Source organism: Histoplasma capsulatum, genomic scaffold, assembly GCF_000149585.1.
Source record: "Histoplasma capsulatum NAm1 scaffold_4 genomic scaffold, whole genome shotgun sequence".
In the NCBI taxonomy this organism is placed as follows: domain Eukaryota; kingdom Fungi; phylum Ascomycota; class Eurotiomycetes; order Onygenales; family Ajellomycetaceae; genus Histoplasma; species Histoplasma mississippiense.
Window position 1 is genome coordinate 531,926 of NW_001813979.1, and position 21,429 is coordinate 553,354.

Here is a 21,429-nt window from a genome sequence, read left to right on the forward strand (position 1 = left end):
TCCAGTACAGTGCAGAATTTAGAGAACGGGTCCGGATGTAAATGTCTGCCATTGACATCGTTCTGTTGATAGGAGTAGAAGAGATTCGCACAGAAAAACAAGGGGAGGCTGCACACGACTTGGAGGCGGAAGATGGTGCTGAAGATCAGTTTCCCCAAAGCCCGGAGTGAGCGATCTCTAACCATATATTCGGCTTCGCGGAGTTGGGAGAGCTGGACACGGGATGGGGGGCAGATAAAGATGCCGATCAGCCATCCAAACCCCATAACGGCCATCGTGGCGATGTATGTGCTGTTGGATACAGTGCCTTGGCTGTTGTGGAAATTGAGCCCAAAACTGGCAAGGGAGCCGATTGTGCCACCCATATTAAAGACAATCCAGAATACGGCAATGGCACGGCCCTTTTGGGCTTCGGGGACATAAGTCGTCATTATAGCGCCCTGAGCAACCCAGAGGAAGCTGGCGCCGACACCGAGAATGCCACCGGCGACGATGACGAAGGGGCCATTTGCAATGACTTTTGAAAAATGGTTAGCCGGCGGCAATGCTGGATGGACCAAGATATCATCTAGATAAAATTGGAAAAAGAATTTGAGCGGCGTTTATGAGAACCAACTCACTGTTAAAGGCCAGCAAACTTCCGCTGTAAAGCGCATAGGTCCATCCGCCAACCAACCAGCAGGCGCGTGGACCGATGATCGAGAATATAGGCCCGACAACAAACAGCGCAGTGGCAGCATTAGCCGCGAGCAAAGCTACGTTTGCGTTTGCAGCAACCGTAGGGTCCACCTGGCCCGAGCCCCCCAAGCCACCCAGAGCATTAAACATCTGGGGTTCAAACATCAAGTCAGTGGATCTTCTTCGGCAATCATGTTTAGAATCATTAAGCTCACAACCATGGAAAACCACGTACACCAGGGCAGCAGAAGCAGATAAAGCTAATCAACAACACCTGAAACCAGGCATTGGTGAAGACCGCATAGTACCACGATACCGAGGGCGATCCATTATCAATAAGTCGACTTCTTCCCATTTCTGGATCACGTCTGGCAAGGAATGAAAAATATCTGGTCATTCTGCCGCGAGGGCTGAAATATATGCATATGTGCAACTACTTGTGGATGAGGGATTACGAGAGACCGAGGAGGGATATATATTAATATTAATGTCCCAAGAGGGCCTGGGTGCCCCTCGTTGGAAATCCGGGGTCTGCCTCCAAGGATTGACCACCATTGACAATCCCCTGCCCGTCCATCAGAAAGGGGGCTAGATTCCTGTCGAGTCCATGGCATGTTGAGATTTGTTGCTCTATGTGATTCAGACCACTGCCCAGAATCTGACTAGTGAGAATTTAGCATCTGTAGGGCGGGCCAGGAACTCAGCGAACTTTATTGGCGGCGCCCGACCAACGAGGAGGCTTCAGGATTCCAACGGCGGTTTGACGAAGTCTGTTTGGGCCTCTCGAACAGAATGGGAGATGGGCACTTGCTCACAATGCACACAACGGCGCTGGACGTGGCAACTAATCGGCTCTCATGATCTGGTGGCGGCTGACGAGTCGACATTGGCCTTCTCCGCACAAGAATGCGGGCAAGATGGATGTGGCCATCCGCTTATCTGAACTCTATTCTCGTATTCACGTTAAAATCTGGTTGGTATCAAGCCGCGGCGTTTATAGTTCTGCTCGTTCTGCTCTGGCGCAAACAAGAAATTTTTGCAATGCTGGTAGATTTCAGGCACGCCCCTCATTTCCGCAGTTGAAAGGTGGCCCCTCCAGGGTGTTCCACTCAATTCTGCCAATACTTTTCAAAGATCCCCCTCGCCCGGCGCCATTGAGCCCTGATAAGCCAGCATGCGTGTTGGGCTGCCGGAAGTTGGCGCTGCTGGGCTGGTGATTGGGCGGCCAAGAGAGTCACGGATATAGCCCACTAAGAGGCCAAGAGCATCTCGAAGGCAGGAATGTGTCCAGCAGCAGGGATGACGGAACAATAATAAGAACCAACTGGGTCAGCCTGGCCCAAGCTATCAATAATACTAATATCGCTTACATAGTATGTCCTCCATGGCTTGGACCTGGGAAAAGTTCCGAAAGCTTCCACGTTCACTCATCTCCTAGGCTTTTCCGGCGAGTTGCTATATCTGCCCACGAAATTCCCGAGCCTGTTCAAGAGTCAAGAGGAGCAGGAAGCATATTGCTCTGCTGTAAAAATACCCTTTTCAATTCCCAGGCCCCGTGGGTGCGGGGGACACCTCAAAGGTACTATACCCTTCTGGTTTCTGATGATGGGGATCAAAATTTGTTTGACTGCCTGGAGGGCCTTAGTTCAAACCTGGATGAAGGCGAGGAACTGGTGTAACTCAAGAAGCTTGGGGTTGAACAAGCCTGTCCGATCTCATCTCCCTCGGCCTACGCAGCGCCTCCAGTATGATCACTGGGGCCAAGGAGGGAATTTAGGTTTGGCTACGGTGCCAAATTTTTTGGTATGATGCAAGGAGGATTTCAAAATCACATTACAATAACTAATCTAGCCGGAAATTCGACCCCTGTTCTCCAACCCTGTTTGATATTGACTGCAGGCATGTCTTGAACCAACTTACTCAGCTTGTGTGAAATCAAATTTTATGGGATATTGGCCTCAGCGGCATTGCATTGACATACATTCTGATTGGGATAATATGTTTTTTGAAACCGTCCATTTGTATCATCAAAATGGGGTTTTGCATGAACTTCTGTATGTCTGGGAGAACCATCCTGTCAAGAAAACCATGAAAAGACATACAGCGGGATATTACCAATTCACCCGAAAAAAAAAAAAAAAAAGAAAGAAAAAAAGATCCCGAAACGGCAATTGGATGTTCTCACCTCTAACCTCAACTTTCGTGCCGATTATAGAAAAACTTACTCATCTGGCACCCATTCACCATCCTTCTTTATCCACTTGGGTAATTTGTCGTCCTGCCTTAGTTTAACAAGTTGCGTAGGAATGCGCAGCTTCCAAGGCTTTCCTTGTGGGAGCTCTTCGCCTGGCTTCTGCGCTCTCTCCGCAATCTCATCAGCGATCGGAAGGAATAGCTCGCTGGATATGGTCGGAAGTGGCCCGCCGTTCCAAAGCTCGCCGAACTGCAGGAAACTATCCCGATGTATTTTCATCAGTATAGGGTAGCAAACTCGATTAAATAACTGCTTCTAAAGTTCAACGGAGGATTGGCGTTGAAAACATACTGGTCAATAGCAGCCTCGAATCCAGGTCTCGCTGGGACTTGAACTCGGGCGAAGCCTGCTTTAAGGAACTCATCGAATTGCGGATCTGGGTCCTCGAATGCTAGTCGCTGCGCCCAATAGGGCTTACGTCCCCAAAAGTACGGGTACATAACGTACACTGGTCCATTTGTGAGTCCACGTCATAGGAGAACTTCGTGGGTAAATGCACTTGTTCCACTCACTTATCTGCTCCCATTCAAACGCTTGCTCGAAAAACCGAACGTATTCCCCTTCGGCTTCAGCCTCGTAGAGATTGATTTGAGGATACGCCCAAGGCCCGATTGAAATAGAGTTGAAGCGGTCAAAATGCTGTCCGGTGATAATGGAGATACAGTTTTTCTTTAACTCCTGCTTTATTGTGGCTTGGTTTGCGACAGGGTTTCTTTGGAAACGAAAGGGTAAGCATGAGCGTAACTTGTTAGCAAAACGAGATACTAACCTTCCCTCAATAGTAATTCCTTGCTGCAGCTGCAAAGTCGCCAACTTCTCCTCGTACTCTTGCAATCTTGCTTTATACGCAGTCATGAGCTTTGCATGTGTATCAGCTCTCCACTTGTTAGTCGCGTCCTCTGTGACTGCACACTTGATATCTACCGTCACAATAATGCTAGCAGTGTTCCATGTTTTTACTCCCCATGGAATGGTTCCTCTTTGTTTATCGACAGACAACGGGATAATAAAACCAGCGCCCTGCTTGAATCGGCATGTCTCATTCCCAACAATGACGTCGGCCACCCAGTTTTCTTCCCAGTAATTTACCGCACATCCCACGACTACTTGCACAGCTTCATAGCCTGACTCGATTGTGATCTGGCCAGTGTGCTGGTAATCTTGCTCGGGCTTGCCATCACCTTTGTTGATTTGGTCCGTCGCAGTGATGTAATCTGCAGGCGGGGGCCCCACGTCGGTTGCTTCGTACACTTTAACCCAATGGCCGTAATTGTCCTCACCTTCTTCTGAAATTTGGGAAGGCTCCAAGTCGAACTTTTGCGGTTTTTCCAGCATCGTTTTGCTTTCCGCGGCTTTCGTCATGGTGTTAATTACCCATGCAGCTGGCTCGGGAACCATAAAATCACTGATTATTTCGTGAACATGTGCGTCTTTGGAAACCAGACAGGAAGGGATACTCACAACAGGGTGCGCAGCCCATAATTGAAAACCTGGGCTTCATATCTATAGTTTGAAGTTAAGACGAGTTACACTCGCTACTTGGAAATGTAAGGGCTACTTGGGTATTACTTACACCTTATTCACCCACTGGTAAACGCCAGATATATTCACATTGCCGGCAGTATTATCGATACCATGGGAGTTCTTCTCCACGACTTCAGACTGCGAGAACGCGTCAGAAAGCTAGTCCAGTTTGTCCTTAGCCATTGACCCCCAACACTCACAGTTATTGTAGTAGTTGTCTTCTGGAGCACTCGTTCTGTGATTTTTTTGACCGCTTTCTCCGTAACGTCCTGCGAGAACTGGACGAAAGTTAGTCCCAAACGCGCCCATGGGAAACTAAGGACGTGCATAAGAAATGTCATTTATTTTACCTACCTTCGTTGCCGTCTTGGTAGATTCCTCCTTGGATCGATTGAACCCGCCCTCAACATTCGCGGACACTTCCACCGCAGGGCCGTATTTCGCTGTGACCTGGACGCCCCCTTTGAGCTCATAGGCCTCCTGAATTTGCTTTTGAGTCTCCTGGCCCATCTCAAAACGAGTTGTTGAAGCTAACTCTCGAGTATCTTCTTGGGTAGTCTCAGTCTCGAGGCTTGTCACAGTCTCTGTTCTGTCAGTCCGAACATGTTCACGGCTCTTTGATTCGCCCTTCAACACATTTTCAATATGAGCGATATCAGCGCCTTCATAACCGATTAACTGCTGCCTCACAACAAGGAGATCCCCGACACCAATCTTGTTCACTTTGCCAACAGTGTGAGGAACCCTTGGGTCTGGAGGTGGGAGCAAAGGAAGTTTAGGAACAAGTCGCCCAAAATTGATTCCGGTGAGGAACTGGCTGTACTTGCTAGGCCGAGGTGTCCTCACGCTCACCAATGTATTGCCGACTCGAGTAATTTGTATATCCTCAAAAGAGGGAGCTAACGATTTCAAATCTCGCTCAACTTCGCGCATCTTCTGACGAAAATTCTGGACAATATCTAGTACCGGAAACGTCAGCTACACCTCAGATGATATATGATTATTGGGGAAATACCAGGTAATGGCACCGCGTCTGGTTCAATCCCCTCCTTCTGTAGAAGAGCGGCTGTATTCTCGGACAAAACCACACCCGTTTGAAGTTTCAACGCATTTTGCCTTGCCGCAAAAGGTATAAATTTCCCTACACCTCGCAAGCCGGCTCCGGCGGTAAGAAGCTCGCGAGTAAGACCCAAAGCGGAGGTTGCTCCTGCTCCGTCTTGTAACTGCAGCGGGTCCGCGGCCACAACAGGATCAGCGGTTGCTGTTGAAATTTTTGGTGCATCAGGAGGAGGTGTAGTGCCAGAACGCGCAGCGGCAGCTCGGAACTGGTCAACATTGATGCCCCGTAATGCTGCTTGCAAGTCAAGTCGGCTTTTCAGTAAAGGATATCGCTGAGTATTTTGTATCACGGGTGAATCCGTCGTGGGGATCCTGTACGGGAATTTGGAACTTCCGCGGATCCATTGCCGTCAGCTCCTTCACAGCTCGGAAGAGCTGATTGTGGAGGCTGAGAAAGGCGATCTGCCTCTTTTTCGTGTCATCAGTGGGATCATCGTTGTTGCCTCTGGCTCCGAGAGTACCGATTTTAATTGGAGTTCCAGTCGGAAGCCAGCAATGATCGTTGTCGATACCCGAAGAGGTGGTACTCTCATCTGTTGGTAGGAAGGGATCTCCATCTGGATTGGGTCTACTCACGCGCACCCATAGGGCCCGGGGTTTTGGGAGGCTCCCATCCAATGACAGTAGTATGCGTTTGGATGCAAACATACACATGGCCATCGTACGAGACTTGATCGCCAACCTTATAGGCAGTGTTTTCGCTCCATTCAGGGGGTCCCGCGGCAGCAGTCGTTTCAGTGGACTCAGTTGCAGGACCTTTGAACTCGCTTGCACTGTCGCTTGACACAGTTGGTGGTACATCTTTTTCCAGCTGCACTGCTTTTTCGATGAGCTCGAGATCACGGATCTGGTTGACAAGATCTTCGACCGGTTTTGAGTGTTCCGACTTGAGAAATAACGTTAATTTGAAAGTCGGGCAAACAAAAGTCATATTTGAGGCTGGAGAACGGCAAAAAACATTGGACAAGGAATAGTCATTACCTGGTCGTATTTGATTGCCACAACTGAATCACGGAGATTCTGAAGGAGAGTACCAAACTCCCCGCTCTTAACCAGCTCTGATGCTGCTATTCCAAACGCGCGCTTTGCCAATTCAAGGACTACAGTATATTTTAAATCATTACTGACATTGCTAGCTTCATCAACCAGAACTTTAAATTGGCGCAGTTTCTTTTGAAAATCCGTCCCTGTAGGGTCAGCAATGAATTCATTACTGATGACGAATTTTTTGACAACTTTCAATACGTCAGTTCTTGGGGATTGTGTTTTGAGAGCATCCAAAAGTTCCTTTTGGAAAGGGGAATTTTGCAACAATGGAATGCTCGGTTTGCGAGCATCCTGTGATACATGAGCTGCGGAGTGGGGAAGGTCAGTAATGGCTCTCTTTGTATTTTCTTTTTCCTTTTCTTTTCTTCTCTCAGGGGGAACGAATACTAACGTCGTATCAACAGGAAATTGAACAGCGGTTCAGCCATGGTTGCAGAGGATTTCTCCTGAAGATCAAAATGGCCTGTCGAAACGGAAGCTAAGGGAAGAAAATGAGTTTTAACCCATTCACGATGCCTGGTGAAATGGCAATTCATCCACACTTTAAATAATACTGTGACAAAAAGCCCCTTCCCCCAATCGCCAGCGCTGACAGCATCACGGGAACCTCGCGGCCCGTTTCACAAGGCTCTGTAGGCAACAACCAGTCATTTTCCAGAGGAGGCATTGCCGAAAGCATAAAGTGAGACTGATGGAATTGATGGATCGATCACAAATGCTAGAAGGCGTTCAAAGTTAACGAGGCTCAGACCTTGGCAATGGACAAAGTGGCGTACTCAGCTGCAGAATGCTGAATGGGATGATCATTTGATAGGGTTTGAGGTCATCAAAACTTAAATTTTAAGCCGCATAGATTCATCCAGACTCAACGGCTCGCGAAAACCCATGATGCCACCACAACCCTGGCACCTTGCATAGCCCACGACGAGATGGAAAACGAAAAAGAAAATGAGGGGGAAGAAAAGAAAACAAAGAAAAAAAGGTCACCAGATCCATCAGCTCCTCAACATAATGAAGAAATCCTGCCTCTCTGGAAACCCAATGTTTTCCAAAACCATCCTGGATGAAATCACTGTAGCCCATCAAGGTAACTAACTATTTGTGACATCACGATAAAGCACCATGGAGCGGATCACAGAAGCCGAGCTTCAGAGCATACTGCAGGAGGCGAAAAATGACCTGACTAAACTGCTCACCGATGCCACCATGAACACCACGCAAATTGGCATCGCCCGAGAGCGGGCAGAAATCATGAACGAGCAATGGACAACAGCACGGCCGCAGGTTGTCGGAACGTATGGTGGAATGGCCGTATCATTGCAGGCCAAAATGAAAAAGATGTCAATGTGGTACGAGAACGCAACAAATGCAGCCGCAGAGAAGGTGGCATACGAAACAACGAGCTATGATCGATTGAGCAGTCATAAAAGGAAAGACGCGGAGCACTACGCATTCGCAAACGCTTGGGCTCGTTCCAAATATGAATTCTTTGTATGGTATAAGAATGAGTATACAGGCGTGACGTCCATCTGGGAATCGAACCCGCTGATCCCCAGGCTGACGGCGGCAATCAGAGATGAGTTTCAGGCTTGGTTCCAGAAGCAGGTTGTCACCCAGAAACTGCTGGATCAATCTTCTAAATCTGCCATGCACGATTTTTTAAGTGAGCGGCCGGATGTGGTTGTCCTCCTAAACCTAATTCCCCGTTTGCCGACAACCAAGACGCAAACCCAGGGCACCATCGACCGCCCGACAGCTGTTACAGCCATCGAAATCACGCTATCTTTGGTGCCGTTTTTAGGAAACGCGATAGCATTGTATGAAGTGTGGACAGGGCGCGATTTATTCGGCTACGACCTGAGCCCTGTTGAACAAGCCATTCTTGCCGCTTCTATTCTTTTACCCATCGCTGGCAGAATGGTTAAAGGGGGTAGGGCACTCTACACAGAATCACGACTCGTCAAACTCTATGGAAAAGATGCGGCCTCGTGGAGGAAAGTTATGAACGCCTCTGCACGAGCTAGCGAAAAACAAGCTGTAATTCGTTCAATAGAGGCTGGGGAGGAAGCTCTAGAGACGCTCGGTCGAGTTGAAGGAAAAATTGCCCAGGAAGCTGCGGCTGCTGTGAAAGCTGTGGTTACTTCGCCCGTCGCCATTCCCAATGTGGTGGCACCAGAGACAAAAGTCCTTTGGCAAACACTTTCTACGAGATACCCAATCCTGGACAAGTTGGACGAAATCGCCGTGGACAGGATCCTCAGAAAAGGCCCCAATGTAGATCACATCAAAGGACAATTGCTTGAAGAGCTGGCAGAGTCACATATAATTCCTATGCTGAGGGAACGACATGCTGGATTTGCGTTGGGAGTAAAGGTGCCCAAAGGAAAAACTTTGGAGTTCGTCCCTGGCTATTCGATTATGGACGCCTCAGGGCGACAAATTACGGACGGCATGCTCGGATACACGGATAAGCAGGTGTTCAATATTTTGGCAATCTTCGAAGCGAAGGCGGGAAGAAAGGGTGCCAGAGAGTTGACCATGACGACGACGAGAGTCGCGAAAATGAGTCAAGATAGCCTCCTCGAAATCAAGGCAGCGGCTAAAGATTTTTGGTTAAATGCAAGAACGATCGCACGAAACAACAAGCAGCCTTTTTCTAAGACGGTGGCTGACTTTGAAAAACAGGTAAATAACTAATGCTCAACCCTTGTAAGACGCAACTGGAATATGTTCTGACGGGATAAATGATTTCGCAGCTCCTCAAAACCAAAGACAGTGGTCAACTGCAACGGGATCTTGAGCGGCTTAGTCGAAACGCCGGAAAGCCGTTGACCAAGATTTACATCGGTGAGGTAAATACAGCCGTTCGAATAAGTCCGACCAACACAAAGTTCTTTGGAATCCTTCCACAGGGAATAAGAATCAGCTTAGTGGAAGCTGAAGCCAAAGCTGCTGGCTTTAAATTTGAAGCATTAGCTGTGCCAATGCACAAAACGGACTTGGCAGCCGTAGCAAAGGAGCTTGTCCCACATGCAGCACAGATGGTGTCGAAAGCTCCGTAGTGGGGAAATATGATACTCAAGGCGCATGCAAACCAGAGAGAGAGAGGCATAAGAACGTTAAGTCATTGGGTTTCTTCTCTTGCAACATCAGACGCCTGTTTATAGGGCCGCCCGCGGTCAGTTGCAACTTTTGTCAACATCAGAGCCAGGCATGCAGTCTTTGTTCTCGGCATTTAGGTGCAGGCTGGCAGTCTTTCGGGAACAACATGGGGAGAGCAAGGTCGTTGGGAAGAAACAAGAAAAATGAATAAGTTACAATGCAGAGTAGAAGTATTGAGCTTTTAGGATGACTCAATATGAAAAATTCGGGAATTCAACTTTACAGCTGTTTTGGCCATCTAGGATGTCGAACCAAACCTGATAGGACCGGAATTCCATCCGCTATGGTGTTGACCAAAACCTCTGAAGGCATTTAGGAAATGTAAGATAGACCAGAGGCAGAGACCAGCAACTGAACTCTGATTGATGCTCCATCCCTGAGCGTTGGGCTTTTATTTTAGCCCAGCTGTGGACATCTAGAGCATGGTTTTCCTTGATTGAAGGACTGTTTAGCCCGACATACTCAATAAGGAGTTAGGCGTCGTATAAGTTAACAATGATGTTCCATCACTTATCTCCAACGGTGCCCACACGCTCTGATTGTGAGGGTAAAAAAGAGATGATTCGATATCACCTTTGTCATCATGAACCACAGCCAAGGGAAAATCTGTTGTGACTGTACCATCGATATCATTGATACAAGCCATGAATTAGCTGCACTATCATTTCGACAATTATAATGACTCAGTGTTCATCCCTCTCTTTTCTTGAGGCACATTGCGTCTTCGAGTGTTAAAAGTTCATCGCAGTTGTATGAAGTTTGAGAAACAGAATAATGAGGAGCTGAGTTAGATCGGAAACAGATAATTTCACTCTAAACGCTAGAGATGTGGCGAGCAATCCTTTCAGGGTCGCGGCGTCAAAGGCTCACCTCTTTCTGACGAGGTAAATTGCTTAGGGTGTGTGCCCTCAAGCCATCCACACACGGTGGCCCGCCACTTCCCAAGTGTATGGAGCCAGTGCAAGTATTAGAGGGTTACCGTTCATGCTCTGCAGACGCCCCGTCTCGACGACATCACCATTGAACTTGTCTAAAAATAAAAACTTGAACTTGCGATCAAGTTCCCGATGACGCAGAGCCAAGTAAAGCCAAAACCACGGTGAGGAGTCGAAATAAGCTTTTAAGGTTTCCGCTAGTCCCGATCCGTGGGCCCTCGGATAAATATTCGGCCCGTCACCAAAGCCAACCGCTGGAGATTTTTCAACATCGCACCAGAGCGTTTTGCTGATCGATCTTCCACTCTCAGACCTCACTTCCTCACACGTACAAAGGGCGAGCCACCCAACAGCGCAAGTGCTACCGGCCGTGAACCCTTCAATAAACCGCTTGTCTATTCATCGCCCCCTCCCTTGTCTTTCCCACGCGAGAGGATATCGACCATAATCATGTCTGACATGACTAACGCAGGTACGCACTTGAAAGCGAGCTCCACAATCATTCTAAAGAAAATATTACAGCTAACATCTACGGGAAAAAAAAATCACTAGCTTGGCCCCTTGCCGACCAAGCCATGACCCAGACCATTCTGGACCTTGTCCAGCAAGCCTCTCATTACCGCCAGTTGAAGAAGGGCGCCAACGAAGCCACCAAGACCCTGAACCGCGGCACCTCCGAGATTGTGATTCTCGCTGCTGGTAAGAACTGCGTCACATCCACCAAGTCAATTTACATTACAACCACCACCAGAGCATATGTTTCATTGTGTGCTGGCCCCCAGCTAACTGTTTGCCCTTCGTCGCGAATAGACACTACCCCATTGGCGATTCTTCTTCACCTGCCGCTCCTCGCTGAGGATAAGAACGTGCCGTACGTATACGTGCCCAGTAAAATGGCCCTAGGCCGTGCATGCGGTGTCAGCCGTGCTGTCATCGCGGCCAGCATAACCACCAACGAAGCCAGCGATCTGAATGCGCAGATTCAGACCTTGAAGGTGAACGTGGAGAGGTTGATGATTTAAATCTATAAGTTGATGGATATTTTAATTTCGGAGTTTAAGGATGGCAATTACTGGTGCGCGGAGATTTGCTGTGGTGTTTAGGAAGTATGACGATGGGTCGTTCCTACTTGCGCCTGGATACTTCTGAGCCAGTGGAAATCGGACTCGGGCTCGTAATCGGCCTACCCTATTTCCAGCTGTGTGTAAAACCTATTTATTGGAGACAAAGCCATGAGTAAAATCTCAAAAATTTAAAGGAGAATCAAAAATGAAAATTACTCTACCCCCTCAACCTCCTATTCAATTCCGATCCTTGGTTTCTGTCCGCTGAAATTTTGCTTCTCTCTTCTCTCTATCTCCCTCTAAAAACCACTCTCAGACAGTACGACATACATTCAACCAAAGTAAATGAAATGCAGCAAGCAATTCATTTCATATACCTTCAGCACACTCGACTGCCAACAAATTTCACCCCCCTTCTAACATGATCTCAATGAAACTATTTAACATAAAATATTCGACCGTGAAATAAGAGGCCCGCGTCAAAAGTTCTTTCTCACGCTAGTAGTTATATTATTATATATTTACAAGTACACTCTCATGTAAATCTGGAAGGCTTTAAATTGGCTGTGTAGCCTAAGATCTAGCATATATATATATATATCCACTAAACTACCTACTGAGCGGCCCTAACTCAGTAGGCTGTGTGTAATAGGCCATTACTGATCAATGACTATAAGCTGAAAACCAGAAAGTCAAAAGAAAAGAAAAGAAAAGAAAAGAGAGAAGAACATAAAGCAGTGCAAGGTGACGGACAAAATCACCGAACTAAATCCTCCTCTCCTCCATATTTTCTTTTACAACAGCCGAGCCAGTCCAGGGCCTTGCGCTGGGCTTCATACATTTTTGCATTTACATGCGCCGCCCCCCCTTCTCTCTTTCATCCCCTGAAAGTTGCAAGCGCACCATTTGGAAGGCCATCATTATCGGGATATCCAACCAGCAAGAAACAAAATTCACGATATAGTTGAGAAGAAGAAGTATTAGTATATAAATAAAAAACAACAGATGGAATATAATGTACTGTACATGAAACAGAAAGCACCCTACCACCTACCCCCCACATCCCCTCTACCACCCTACCACTCCCCCATCCCTTTGCCCCCTTCTTTTTGTTCTCGTCTCTGGTGAACCATCGGTCTTTGTCTATTCTCTATGTAATATGTGCAGGATATTTTAATTTTAAACATTGGTGGTTTACAAGCATATGAAAGATGGAGAGTGAGATAGGAAAGGAAAGGAATGGAAAGGAATGGAATGGGAAAATGCATGAATGGAATCAACAATACTTCTAGAAAGAAGAAGATGAAAATATCTCAAAAGGAAGCAAAATTATAAAATGGATAAAATGGAAAAACGAAAAACGAAAGAACGTAAATGAGATAAAATGAAATAAAAAAAAAAACCACCGCCACAACAAACACATTTTGTGAGTGAGAATAAAACCAAACCAGAAATATGTATAAGCGTAGAAAAATACAAATAAGAAAATCAATCAGATAAAAAAAAAAAAAAAAAAAATCAAAGGAACGCACGAGTATCTTTTTTTTTTTTTTTTCTCCTTCTCCTTTCTCCTTTTCTTCCCCCCCTTTTTCCATCCTTTCTCCTCAGGCGGTCCGCCCCTTCGTCCTCTCACACAAAATACACACTAGATAGATAATCGGCGAGATCACCACATTCCCACCCCTCTCACGCACCCTTCCTCTTCGCCACGCCATTCTGATACTTCCCCGCTGACGAGGAGGAGAGAGCATCCCCACCAATCTCCGCACGCGCATTATAAAACCTCCGATCCAAAAACTTCAAGACTTCATCAATAACTACTACGGGCGCCGAGAAGGCTAGCACAGCCACCCACTCCTTCCTATCAAGTGGTAGGATCGAGAACAGGCCCTGCAGGAATGGCACGTAGAGGATGGCGAAGTGGAGCGCCATGGATAGGGCGACGGCGTAGACGAGCATCATGTTGTTCCACAGCGGGAAAGTTAGGAGGGACTCGGAGGCAGAGAGAGAGTTGATGGCGTTGAGCATTTCGATGACGACGAGGATGGAGAGGGAGATCGTCGAGGCGGACTTGGACATGTCGTTCGTGAACATCTCGCAGCCGACGGAGGGGAAGTGGGAGGGGCATTTGTGGAAGTGGGTCTGTTTTGTTGTGGTTTGAGTGTTAGAAATTGGAGATAACAAATAGGAACCGGGAGCGGGGGGTGGATTTGGTTGCGGGCGAGGAGGCCCGAAGATATAGGGGTACTCACCAACTGCCAAAACGTAATCTGCGGCCCCGCGGGATTATACATAAACCACCACGCATACCCAAGCACTGTCGCAACGCCCACATACACACCCACCACCATATACCTAAAGAACAACCAGCCGCCCACGAGGGGATCCCCGCGCTTCCGCGGCGGCCTCTTCATCACATCGTGGTCGGGAGGGTTAAACGACAGCGCCGTCGCCGGTAGGCCATCCGTGACTAAATTAACCCACAGCAGCTGCACGGGGATGAGCGCCTCGGGCATGCCGAGCGCGGCTGTGAGGAAAATCGACACCACCTCCCCGATATTCGAGGAGATGAGGTAGCGGATGAACTGCTGAGTGTTGTTGTAAATGGACCTGCCCTCCTCGACGGCGATCTCGATGGTGGCGAAGTTATTGTCGGCCAGTACCATGTCGGCCGCGAGCTTGGCGACGTCCGTGCCCGAGCCCATCGCGATGCCGATATCGGATTTCTTCAGCGCGGGCGCGTCGTTGACGCCGTCGCCCGTCATGGCCACGACGTGGCCCTGTGCCTGCAGAATGTCAACCAGCTGGGACTTATGCGAGGGCTCCGTGCGCGAGAAAAGCGAGGCGTTTTTGGCAGCTTCGATCTTGGCGGCGTCGCTGAGGGCGTCGAATTCCTTGCCCGTGAACGATCTGCCCTGGAGGTTCTGCTCGTGCGGGCCGAAGATGCCTATCTGGCGACAGATGGCTTCGGCAGTGTTTCTGTTGTCGCCGGTGATGACGACGACGCGAATACCAGCCTCGCGGCATTTGCGGATCGAGGCGGCGACTTCCGGGCGCGGGGGATCAAGCATGCCGACGAGACCGATGAGGGTCATGTTCTGTTCCAGCTGGGCGTAATCTTTGGTTGATTCCGCAGTGCGGAAGAGCGGGGATGGAATAACGTGGTCGACCGAGGCGAGGGCGATGACGCGGAGGCCGCGGTTGCCGTAGTCCACGACTTCCTGGGAGATCAGCTGGGTTTGTTTCTTAGTCAATGCCACTTTGTGGCCGTTGGGGCCGAGGACGGCGTGTGAGCAGCGTTCCAGGATTGACTCCGGGGCGCCCTTGACGAGGAGTTTCTGTCGGTCACCGTTACCAGCGAGCACGGACATGCTCTTGCGGTCGCGGGAGAATTCATATTTGCATTGTAGAGGGAGGCTGTTTTCGTAGTACCTGCTGGCCATGTGAAGTCTCTCAGAGGGAGGAAGTTGTCTAATCTTCTTGTTTACTGCCTCGGAGTCTGTTCCGATCTTCTCAACGAGCACGCGTAAGGCGCCTTCGGTGGGTTCGCCGATGCTGGAGTATGCGCCCGTCTTTTGATCGTAGGACAACGAGGACTCGTTGCAGAGCGCCAGAACCTCCGCCATCTGCAAAACGGTAGAGGACGAGACGGCCAAATCCCTCATCGCTTTGCCGTTCTTGCTTAAACTGCCTTGGGGCGCGAACGTGGTGCCCTCAACATTGATCTCCTCCAGCCCATTCCCGGCCTCATTGAGATACACAATCCTCTCCACACTCATCTGATTCGTCGTTAGCGTGCCCGTCTTATCGGAGCAGATCACACTGCAGCTCCCCAGAGTCTCCACGGACGGCAATGACCTAACCACGGCGTTCTTGGCCGCCATCTTCCTCGTCCCCAGGGCCAGACACGTAGTGATAACCACCGCCAACCCCTCGGGAATAGCTGCAACACCCAGTGAAACGGCAATCTTCAAATAATAAATGGCACCCTTGGCCCAACTGCCGTGCATCGGATCATTGAAATGTTCGATATTGATAAGCCACACAAGCACGCAGATCACCGTGATGACCTTGGCCAACAGATCGCCAAAGTCATTCAGCTTCTGCTTCAGCGGCGTCGGCTCGGATATCTGCGCCGTGATGCTCTCGTGGATATCGCCAATCGCCGTCGCGGAGCCCGTCAGCGCGACAACGGCAGTTGCGTGACCCATGACCACCGTCGTGCCGGAGAAGAGCATATTGACTTGATCCTGCTTCACGGCGGCCACATCCTGGATGACCCTGGTGCTTTTCGAGACACTCTCGCTTTCCCCGGTCAGGATGGCCTGGTCGACGCGGAAGCTGTTGCTGTGGATGGAGAGCAGACGGCAGTCGGCGGGGATGCGATCGCCCACCGCAACAGACACGATGTCACCGGGGACCAGCTCCTCTGCCTTGACGCGCTGCACCTGTCCGTCGCGGATGACCTTTGCCTCATTTGCGGAGTATTCTTGGAGGGCAGCGATGGCCTTTTCGGCACTGCTTTCCTGCGAGACCGCGACGATGGCGTTGAGGACCAGGATGGTGAGGATCTATAGTAATAAATTTTTCACAAGCAATTTTGATTCAAGGGTCAGCCATTGTATACAACCTACGCAAGCAAAGCAAAGTAAAAATAAACGTAGTCTAGCGAAGAGAAGGAACATACACAGATATAGATCGGAATAGAAAGGGAGAGGAGAGAAAGCAAAACATACCACCAGCGGATCCACAAAGGCGGTCCAGTCATTCCCGCCCTCAAACAGCGCCAGTACAAACGACACGACCGCAGACCCCAGCAGTATCACGACAAGCTGATCTTCAAACTGGGCCAGCACGAGTTTCCACAGGGGCGTTGGCGGCTCTTCAAGGAGAGCTGTTTACTCGATCAACACATTAGCCCCCACAAATCATATCATGCCAGCTCTTAATAAAGAGAAGAAGAAGAAGAAGAAGAAGAAGAAGAAGAAGAAGAAGAAGAAGGAGAGTCAAATGAAAAGAAAAGGGGAAAAGATAAAGAACCAGACGTACCATTCCTCCCATACGCCTCCCTCGCCGTCACGACCTGCTGGCTCGACAAGCCTGCCTGCTCCGTGACGTTGAAGTGGGAGAGGACATGATCCGCTGAGAAGAGATACGAGCGTTCCATCGACGTATTGATCTTCTTTTGTATATGTTTCTTAGGGTCCTTCTCTTTCTCCCTTCACGGTATATAGATATTATGTCCCACAGGTTTCCCAAGTCTCCCAAGTCTCCAAGTCTCCAAATCTCCTAATCTCCAAATCTCCTAATCTCCTAATTTCCCAAAGCAATCCCACAGTCCCAGTCCCTCGCCCTCGCCCTCGCCAATCTGTAATAACTGTCGTATACGAGTACGGATACGGATCTTCAGAATATCAATACTCCCGCCTCTTTTGCCTGGCTCCGTCTGCTCCGTCTGTCCTTTCTTTGTTCCTCTTCGCGCAAGCACAGGCGCAAGCACAGACAAGAAAAAAACAAAAACAAAAACTGAGCGCGAGCTCGGTGATCTTGTCCTGTGCGTTTCTGTGGATTTGCGCCGGTGGTTCAATGCCAAGGGGGGGGGGGGGGGAGGTTGTGGCGGGAAGAAAGACCGCGAATTTTCTCTCCGACAGCAGCAAGGGCAACGGCGTAAAAACACAAGCACAGTGGGGGGGTGGAAAACACACAAACACAGGGTAAACGAGTTGTGCTTGGTAAGAAAGCGGAGGGTCCGTTCTCGCTGTCGCTGTCACTGAAGACGATCTGATGGGCCCGTCAGTTGTCGTCGGTCAGGGTGTCGCCGCCGGGAGAAAGAACCACGGTTGGCGGGTAGTCAACTAACTAGCAGCCGCGGGATTGGGGTCCGCGCGAGAGAGACGACGATGGGGGCGAGGAGGGCAAGGAGGGTGAGGAGGCCGAGGAAGGGAGACGGCGGAGCGGGGAGGTTTTATACCAGGAAATTTATATAGCGTGGATATTATTTATTCGGTTACAGGAGGATTTGGCGGGAATCCCCTGATCCATCAATCAATGGCTGGCAGAAGGTGCAGCTCCAGCTCCGGCTACGGCTATGGCTACTCAACACCCTCGTGCAATTCCAGCACATCTACTCCGTACTGCATCTATATCTCTACATCTATGTATGTTTCTCCATCTCCATCTCCATCTCCCGGATCGCACGTTGATTGCTGATTGGCCGCTGATTGGCCGCCGCCAAAAGCCTCAACGTGTTCTTTTCTCGTCTTGCCAAGGCTTCTGGAATACGGTGGAAGGTCTGGGCGCCGAGACCCTGCTTTGTCAGCACCTAGTGCAGGATAGAGGAGGGAAAGGACAAGCAGGGAACACCGGGGACGAGGAATAGGGAGGAGGAATGTGTCTACTGTAGTTACTGTGTATCTCAGAGAACAAGAGCCAAGGGGACCAAACATCGGTCTGGGCCAACAAACTCAACTCTCAACAAAAGAGAAGAAAGAGGAGAAGGGGACAGAGAAAAGACAAATGAGAAAGTGAAAAGAGAATATAGGGGAGGATATAATAAAGCTAACCTGGCTAAAATAAAAAAAAAAAAAATAATAATACGGGATGAGATAGCTAAGCGGAGCTGAGCCGAGCTACAAACTAATCGAGGGCAGGACAGGGGGAACAGATAAGACATTAGAGCACACAAGAAACACAACGGGGGAGAGCTGGCAATGCTGCCAGGACACCAGGCGGTGACTTTCCTGACCAGAGTGGATGTAGTCGGGGATATTGGGGGAAGGGTTGGGGGGAAGGACCTGCAGGGACAGGGGGCAGGGCAAAGGTGTTCAAACAAGGCGAGGTCCAAGACGTAGAGATGGAGCGGGCAGAGTGATGGCAGAGGAGCGAGCTGTGTTTTTAAAAGAAAATTGGGAGAAAACTGGGGGAGAAGGGGCCGCGGGGTTGGAGATGAAAGGTTAAAAGAGAAGAATAATCAAAGTGAGGCACAGACTGGGAACATGCTTCTTCCTCTTCTTCCTCTTTCCTGATTCCTCTCCACAACCAAGATCAAACACTGGGGAGCCGATTCTCTGCTGGGACGAGCGGGCTGCACGACGCAGGGAATAGTAGGTAATGAACAGGAGAACAGGGGGGATATTGTTGATTGCTTGATTATTAAAGACAGCAAAACATGGAAGGAAACAAAGAAAAGAAAAGAAAAATAGAGAAAAATAAAGAAAAAAAATATTCCCCAGGTTTTCCATTATCAGCCTCTTCTCTTTTTTGTCTTTCTTCTTTTTAATTTGATTATCATCGTTTCCCCCTCCCATTCTTTCCCCATTCCTCCCCTTCGCAAATCTCCAATTCAAACTGTAGCAAACGCCGCCTGGTCAAAACTAAAGATGGATAACATCACCCACCCCCCTTGAGAGTACCTACAAGGGCGTCCGCCTTGTCTCTTGTCTCTTTGAAGGCAAGGAGAGAGAGGCCTGGAGTTTGGTTGCGAAACATGCACGCACACACACACATATACACACACATACATACCCAGCCCACGCCCACGCCCACGCCATAAAATCGACTCGATCCCTTTCATCGAAAACAAAAAGAAACATAACATCTCCCTTGCCTTCTTTCTTCCTCGCCTTGTGTTTTTATTTTTTTCTTTTGCTTTTGTTTTTTAACTTTTTTTTTTCTTTTTACTTGCTCTTTTGGGACAACTGTGGATACTTTGGTTTTTGTTTTATTTTTGTGTGTTTAACAGGACATTCCGATATACCTACCACGTCACCTGCAGTATGGCTTTGTTTGGCGCAAACTGTAAGGGGAAAGGTAGCGGGATTTGTCTTGTCAACTTCAAGAGGGGCCAGCAGCAGCCTCCTCCTCCTTCTTCGGCTCCTCTGCTGCAGGCGCATCAGCAGCACCTTCAGCAGCACCTTCGGCGCCCTCGGAAGCCTCAGCTAGTTTATCGTCCTTGGGCTCACTAGGTTGCGTGGTCTCGGGCTCAGCACCGTCAGACGAGGTCCACAGAGTCAAGTTGTCACGGAGCAACTGCATGATCAGAGTACTGTCACGGTACGACTCCTCTGATAGGGAGTCGAGTTCAGCAATAGCATCATCGAACGCCTGTTTGGCCAGATGGCAGGCACGGTCTGGAGAGTTGAGGATCTCATAGTAGAACACGGAGAAGTTGAGGGCAAGGCCCAGACGGATGGGGTGGGTGGGCGTCAGCTCGGTTTGGGCAACATCAGTAGCGTTCTAGTGAGGAGGGATGTGGTTAGACACGTTTTGCAATGCACAGTTTCAGTTTTTAGTTGAATTGATTTTTCTTTCTTTTTTTTTTTTTTTCCCGGCGGAAGGAGCGCGTGTACCTTGTAAGCCTCGTGGGCAGCAGTCGCAGCAACCTTGCGCTTGTTACCGGAAGCGAACTCGGCGAGGTAACGGTGGTAATCACCTTTCCTGTAGATTGTGTGTTGCCGTATTAGTATAAAAATGCCTCCCTCAAATACCTGTTCGCGCGGCCCGTCGCGAAATGCAAAGTGGCAACACCCTGTATCTAAGAGAGGAAAAGAAAAGAAAAACACGTACATCTTATGATAGAACACCTTGGATTCACCGGATTCGGCTTTGGGGATCAAGGATTGATCCAGAACATCAAGGACATCCTGGCAGACGCGCTCGAGTTCAGCCTCGATCTTCTGGCGGTACTGGCTGATGATAGCAACATGTTTCTCAGAGCCCTTCGAGTCCTCTTTCTGCTCGATGGAGGAGATTATGCGCCAGGAAGCACGGCGGGTGCCAACAACGTTTTTGTAGGCAACGGAAAGAAGGTTGCGCTCATCAACGGTAAGTTCACCGCCCAACTAGTTTGATTGAGGTGGTTAGCATCGACGAAAAGGACAGATAAGAGGCGCAGACAGGGTACTTCAACACAGGGTGTACTTACATTGGCAACTTCCTACAATCAAAGACGCCACGTAATGCTCGTCAGAAGCGGTGTGCTACAAGGGTGATTCCACAGGAGAGAGAGGTGAGCGAGGGGGGAGAGAGCAGGACAAACTTTCATATATGTAACCCTTCTCTGTATGACGCGGTCAGAAGAAAGCCAGGGACATCACTTACGAAGAGAAGAAGGAGCTGAGTACTTACCATCGTAACGTTCGGCCTGCTCACAGAGCCTGGCAAGAAACGTCTTGCTACACGGAAAAAGGATGTCAGTGCACGAGATCCCCACCACACCCCTCAGTCCCAATTCCAAAGCGCACGAGCAGCAGGGAGGGCAAATTACTTATCACGCTGTTGGAGACAATGGAGTTAGCATAGGATCCCAGCAGCAGAGAGACAGGGGAGAGGAGAGGGGAGAGGGGAGGGGAGAGGAGAGGAGGCATGTTGAGGGAGACACGCCGTGGAATGCGCGCCTAACAGGGAGGGGTAAACCTACTTCTGAGGTCATTGTGGGAGACGGTGCGAAACGACGAGGAACGACGGGAGATCGAGGTGCGTAGAGCAGAGTGCAGGAGCGGAAGAACGGAGCGATGAGGGAGAGGCAGTCAGCAGCGGGACAGAGAGCAAGGCTGGAGATGGGGAGGAGGATGGGCAGACAACAAGACGGCGGCGGCTGAGGCAGAAGTTTGGCGTTGTTGAGACAGACGAACGACGGATGAGGTTG

General features: G+C 49.3%; 7 protein-coding genes across 7 annotated transcripts in view; 3 read left to right on the plus strand and 4 right to left on the minus strand.

Annotated features, from left to right (window-relative positions):
• Nucleotides 1-828, minus strand: part of HCAG_04167 (conserved hypothetical protein) — a gene marked incomplete at both ends in the record, with an annotated part of 1,461 nt that extends 633 nt beyond the window's left edge. Inside the window, 2 exons of the mRNA XM_001540277.1 lie at nt 9-547; nt 621-828. Of these exons, the coding sequence (XP_001540327.1) occupies nt 9-547; nt 621-828 (747 nt within the window). The remainder of the gene's footprint in view (nt 1-8; nt 548-620) is intronic.
• A 1,024-nt stretch (nt 829-1,852) lies between these two features.
• HCAG_04168 (predicted protein) lies at nt 1,853-2,611 on the plus strand (the record flags this gene model as incomplete). Its single annotated transcript, XM_001540278.1, has 3 exons — nt 1,853-1,891; nt 2,053-2,481; nt 2,603-2,611. 3 exons carry the CDS (start codon nt 1,853-1,855, stop codon nt 2,609-2,611), a joined length of 477 nt encoding a protein of 158 aa, XP_001540328.1.
• Nucleotides 2,612-2,899: 288 nt separating this feature from the next.
• Nucleotides 2,900-7,050, minus strand: HCAG_04169 (predicted protein; the record flags this gene model as incomplete). The annotated part of the gene is made up of 12 exons (XM_001540279.1): nt 2,900-3,131; nt 3,224-3,380; nt 3,445-3,644; nt 3,702-4,337; nt 4,394-4,435; nt 4,506-4,594; nt 4,657-4,725; nt 4,811-5,415; nt 5,472-5,887; nt 6,226-6,461; nt 6,557-6,927; nt 7,014-7,050. The coding sequence occupies 12 exons, from the start codon at nt 7,048-7,050 to the stop codon at nt 2,900-2,902; spliced, it is 3,090 nt and encodes a 1,029-aa protein (XP_001540329.1).
• A 330-nt stretch (nt 7,051-7,380) lies between these two features.
• On the plus strand, nt 7,381-9,684 carry HCAG_04170 (predicted protein; the record flags this gene model as incomplete). Its single annotated transcript, XM_001540280.1, has 3 exons — nt 7,381-7,394; nt 7,741-9,307; nt 9,379-9,684. The coding sequence occupies 3 exons, from the start codon at nt 7,381-7,383 to the stop codon at nt 9,682-9,684; spliced, it is 1,887 nt and encodes a 628-aa protein (XP_001540330.1).
• A 1,485-nt stretch (nt 9,685-11,169) lies between these two features.
• On the plus strand, nt 11,170-11,741 carry HCAG_04171 (small nucleolar ribonucleoprotein SNU13; the record flags this gene model as incomplete). Its single annotated transcript, XM_001540281.1, has 3 exons — nt 11,170-11,191; nt 11,272-11,418; nt 11,530-11,741. 3 exons carry the CDS (start codon nt 11,170-11,172, stop codon nt 11,739-11,741), a joined length of 381 nt encoding a protein of 126 aa, XP_001540331.1.
• Nucleotides 11,742-13,469: 1,728 nt separating this feature from the next.
• On the minus strand, nt 13,470-16,950 carry HCAG_04172 (sarcoplasmic/endoplasmic reticulum calcium ATPase 1; the record flags this gene model as incomplete). Its single annotated transcript, XM_001540282.1, has 4 exons — nt 13,470-13,925; nt 14,036-16,354; nt 16,520-16,677; nt 16,833-16,950. 4 exons carry the CDS (start codon nt 16,948-16,950, stop codon nt 13,470-13,472), a joined length of 3,051 nt encoding a protein of 1,016 aa, XP_001540332.1.
• A 2,666-nt stretch (nt 16,951-19,616) lies between these two features.
• HCAG_04173 (14-3-3 protein epsilon) lies at nt 19,617-21,148 on the minus strand (the record flags this gene model as incomplete). Its single annotated transcript, XM_001540283.1, has 6 exons — nt 19,617-20,018; nt 20,132-20,219; nt 20,349-20,623; nt 20,707-20,718; nt 20,910-20,956; nt 21,049-21,148. 6 exons carry the CDS (start codon nt 21,146-21,148, stop codon nt 19,617-19,619), a joined length of 924 nt encoding a protein of 307 aa, XP_001540333.1.
• Between the last annotated feature and the right edge of the window lie 281 nt (nt 21,149-21,429).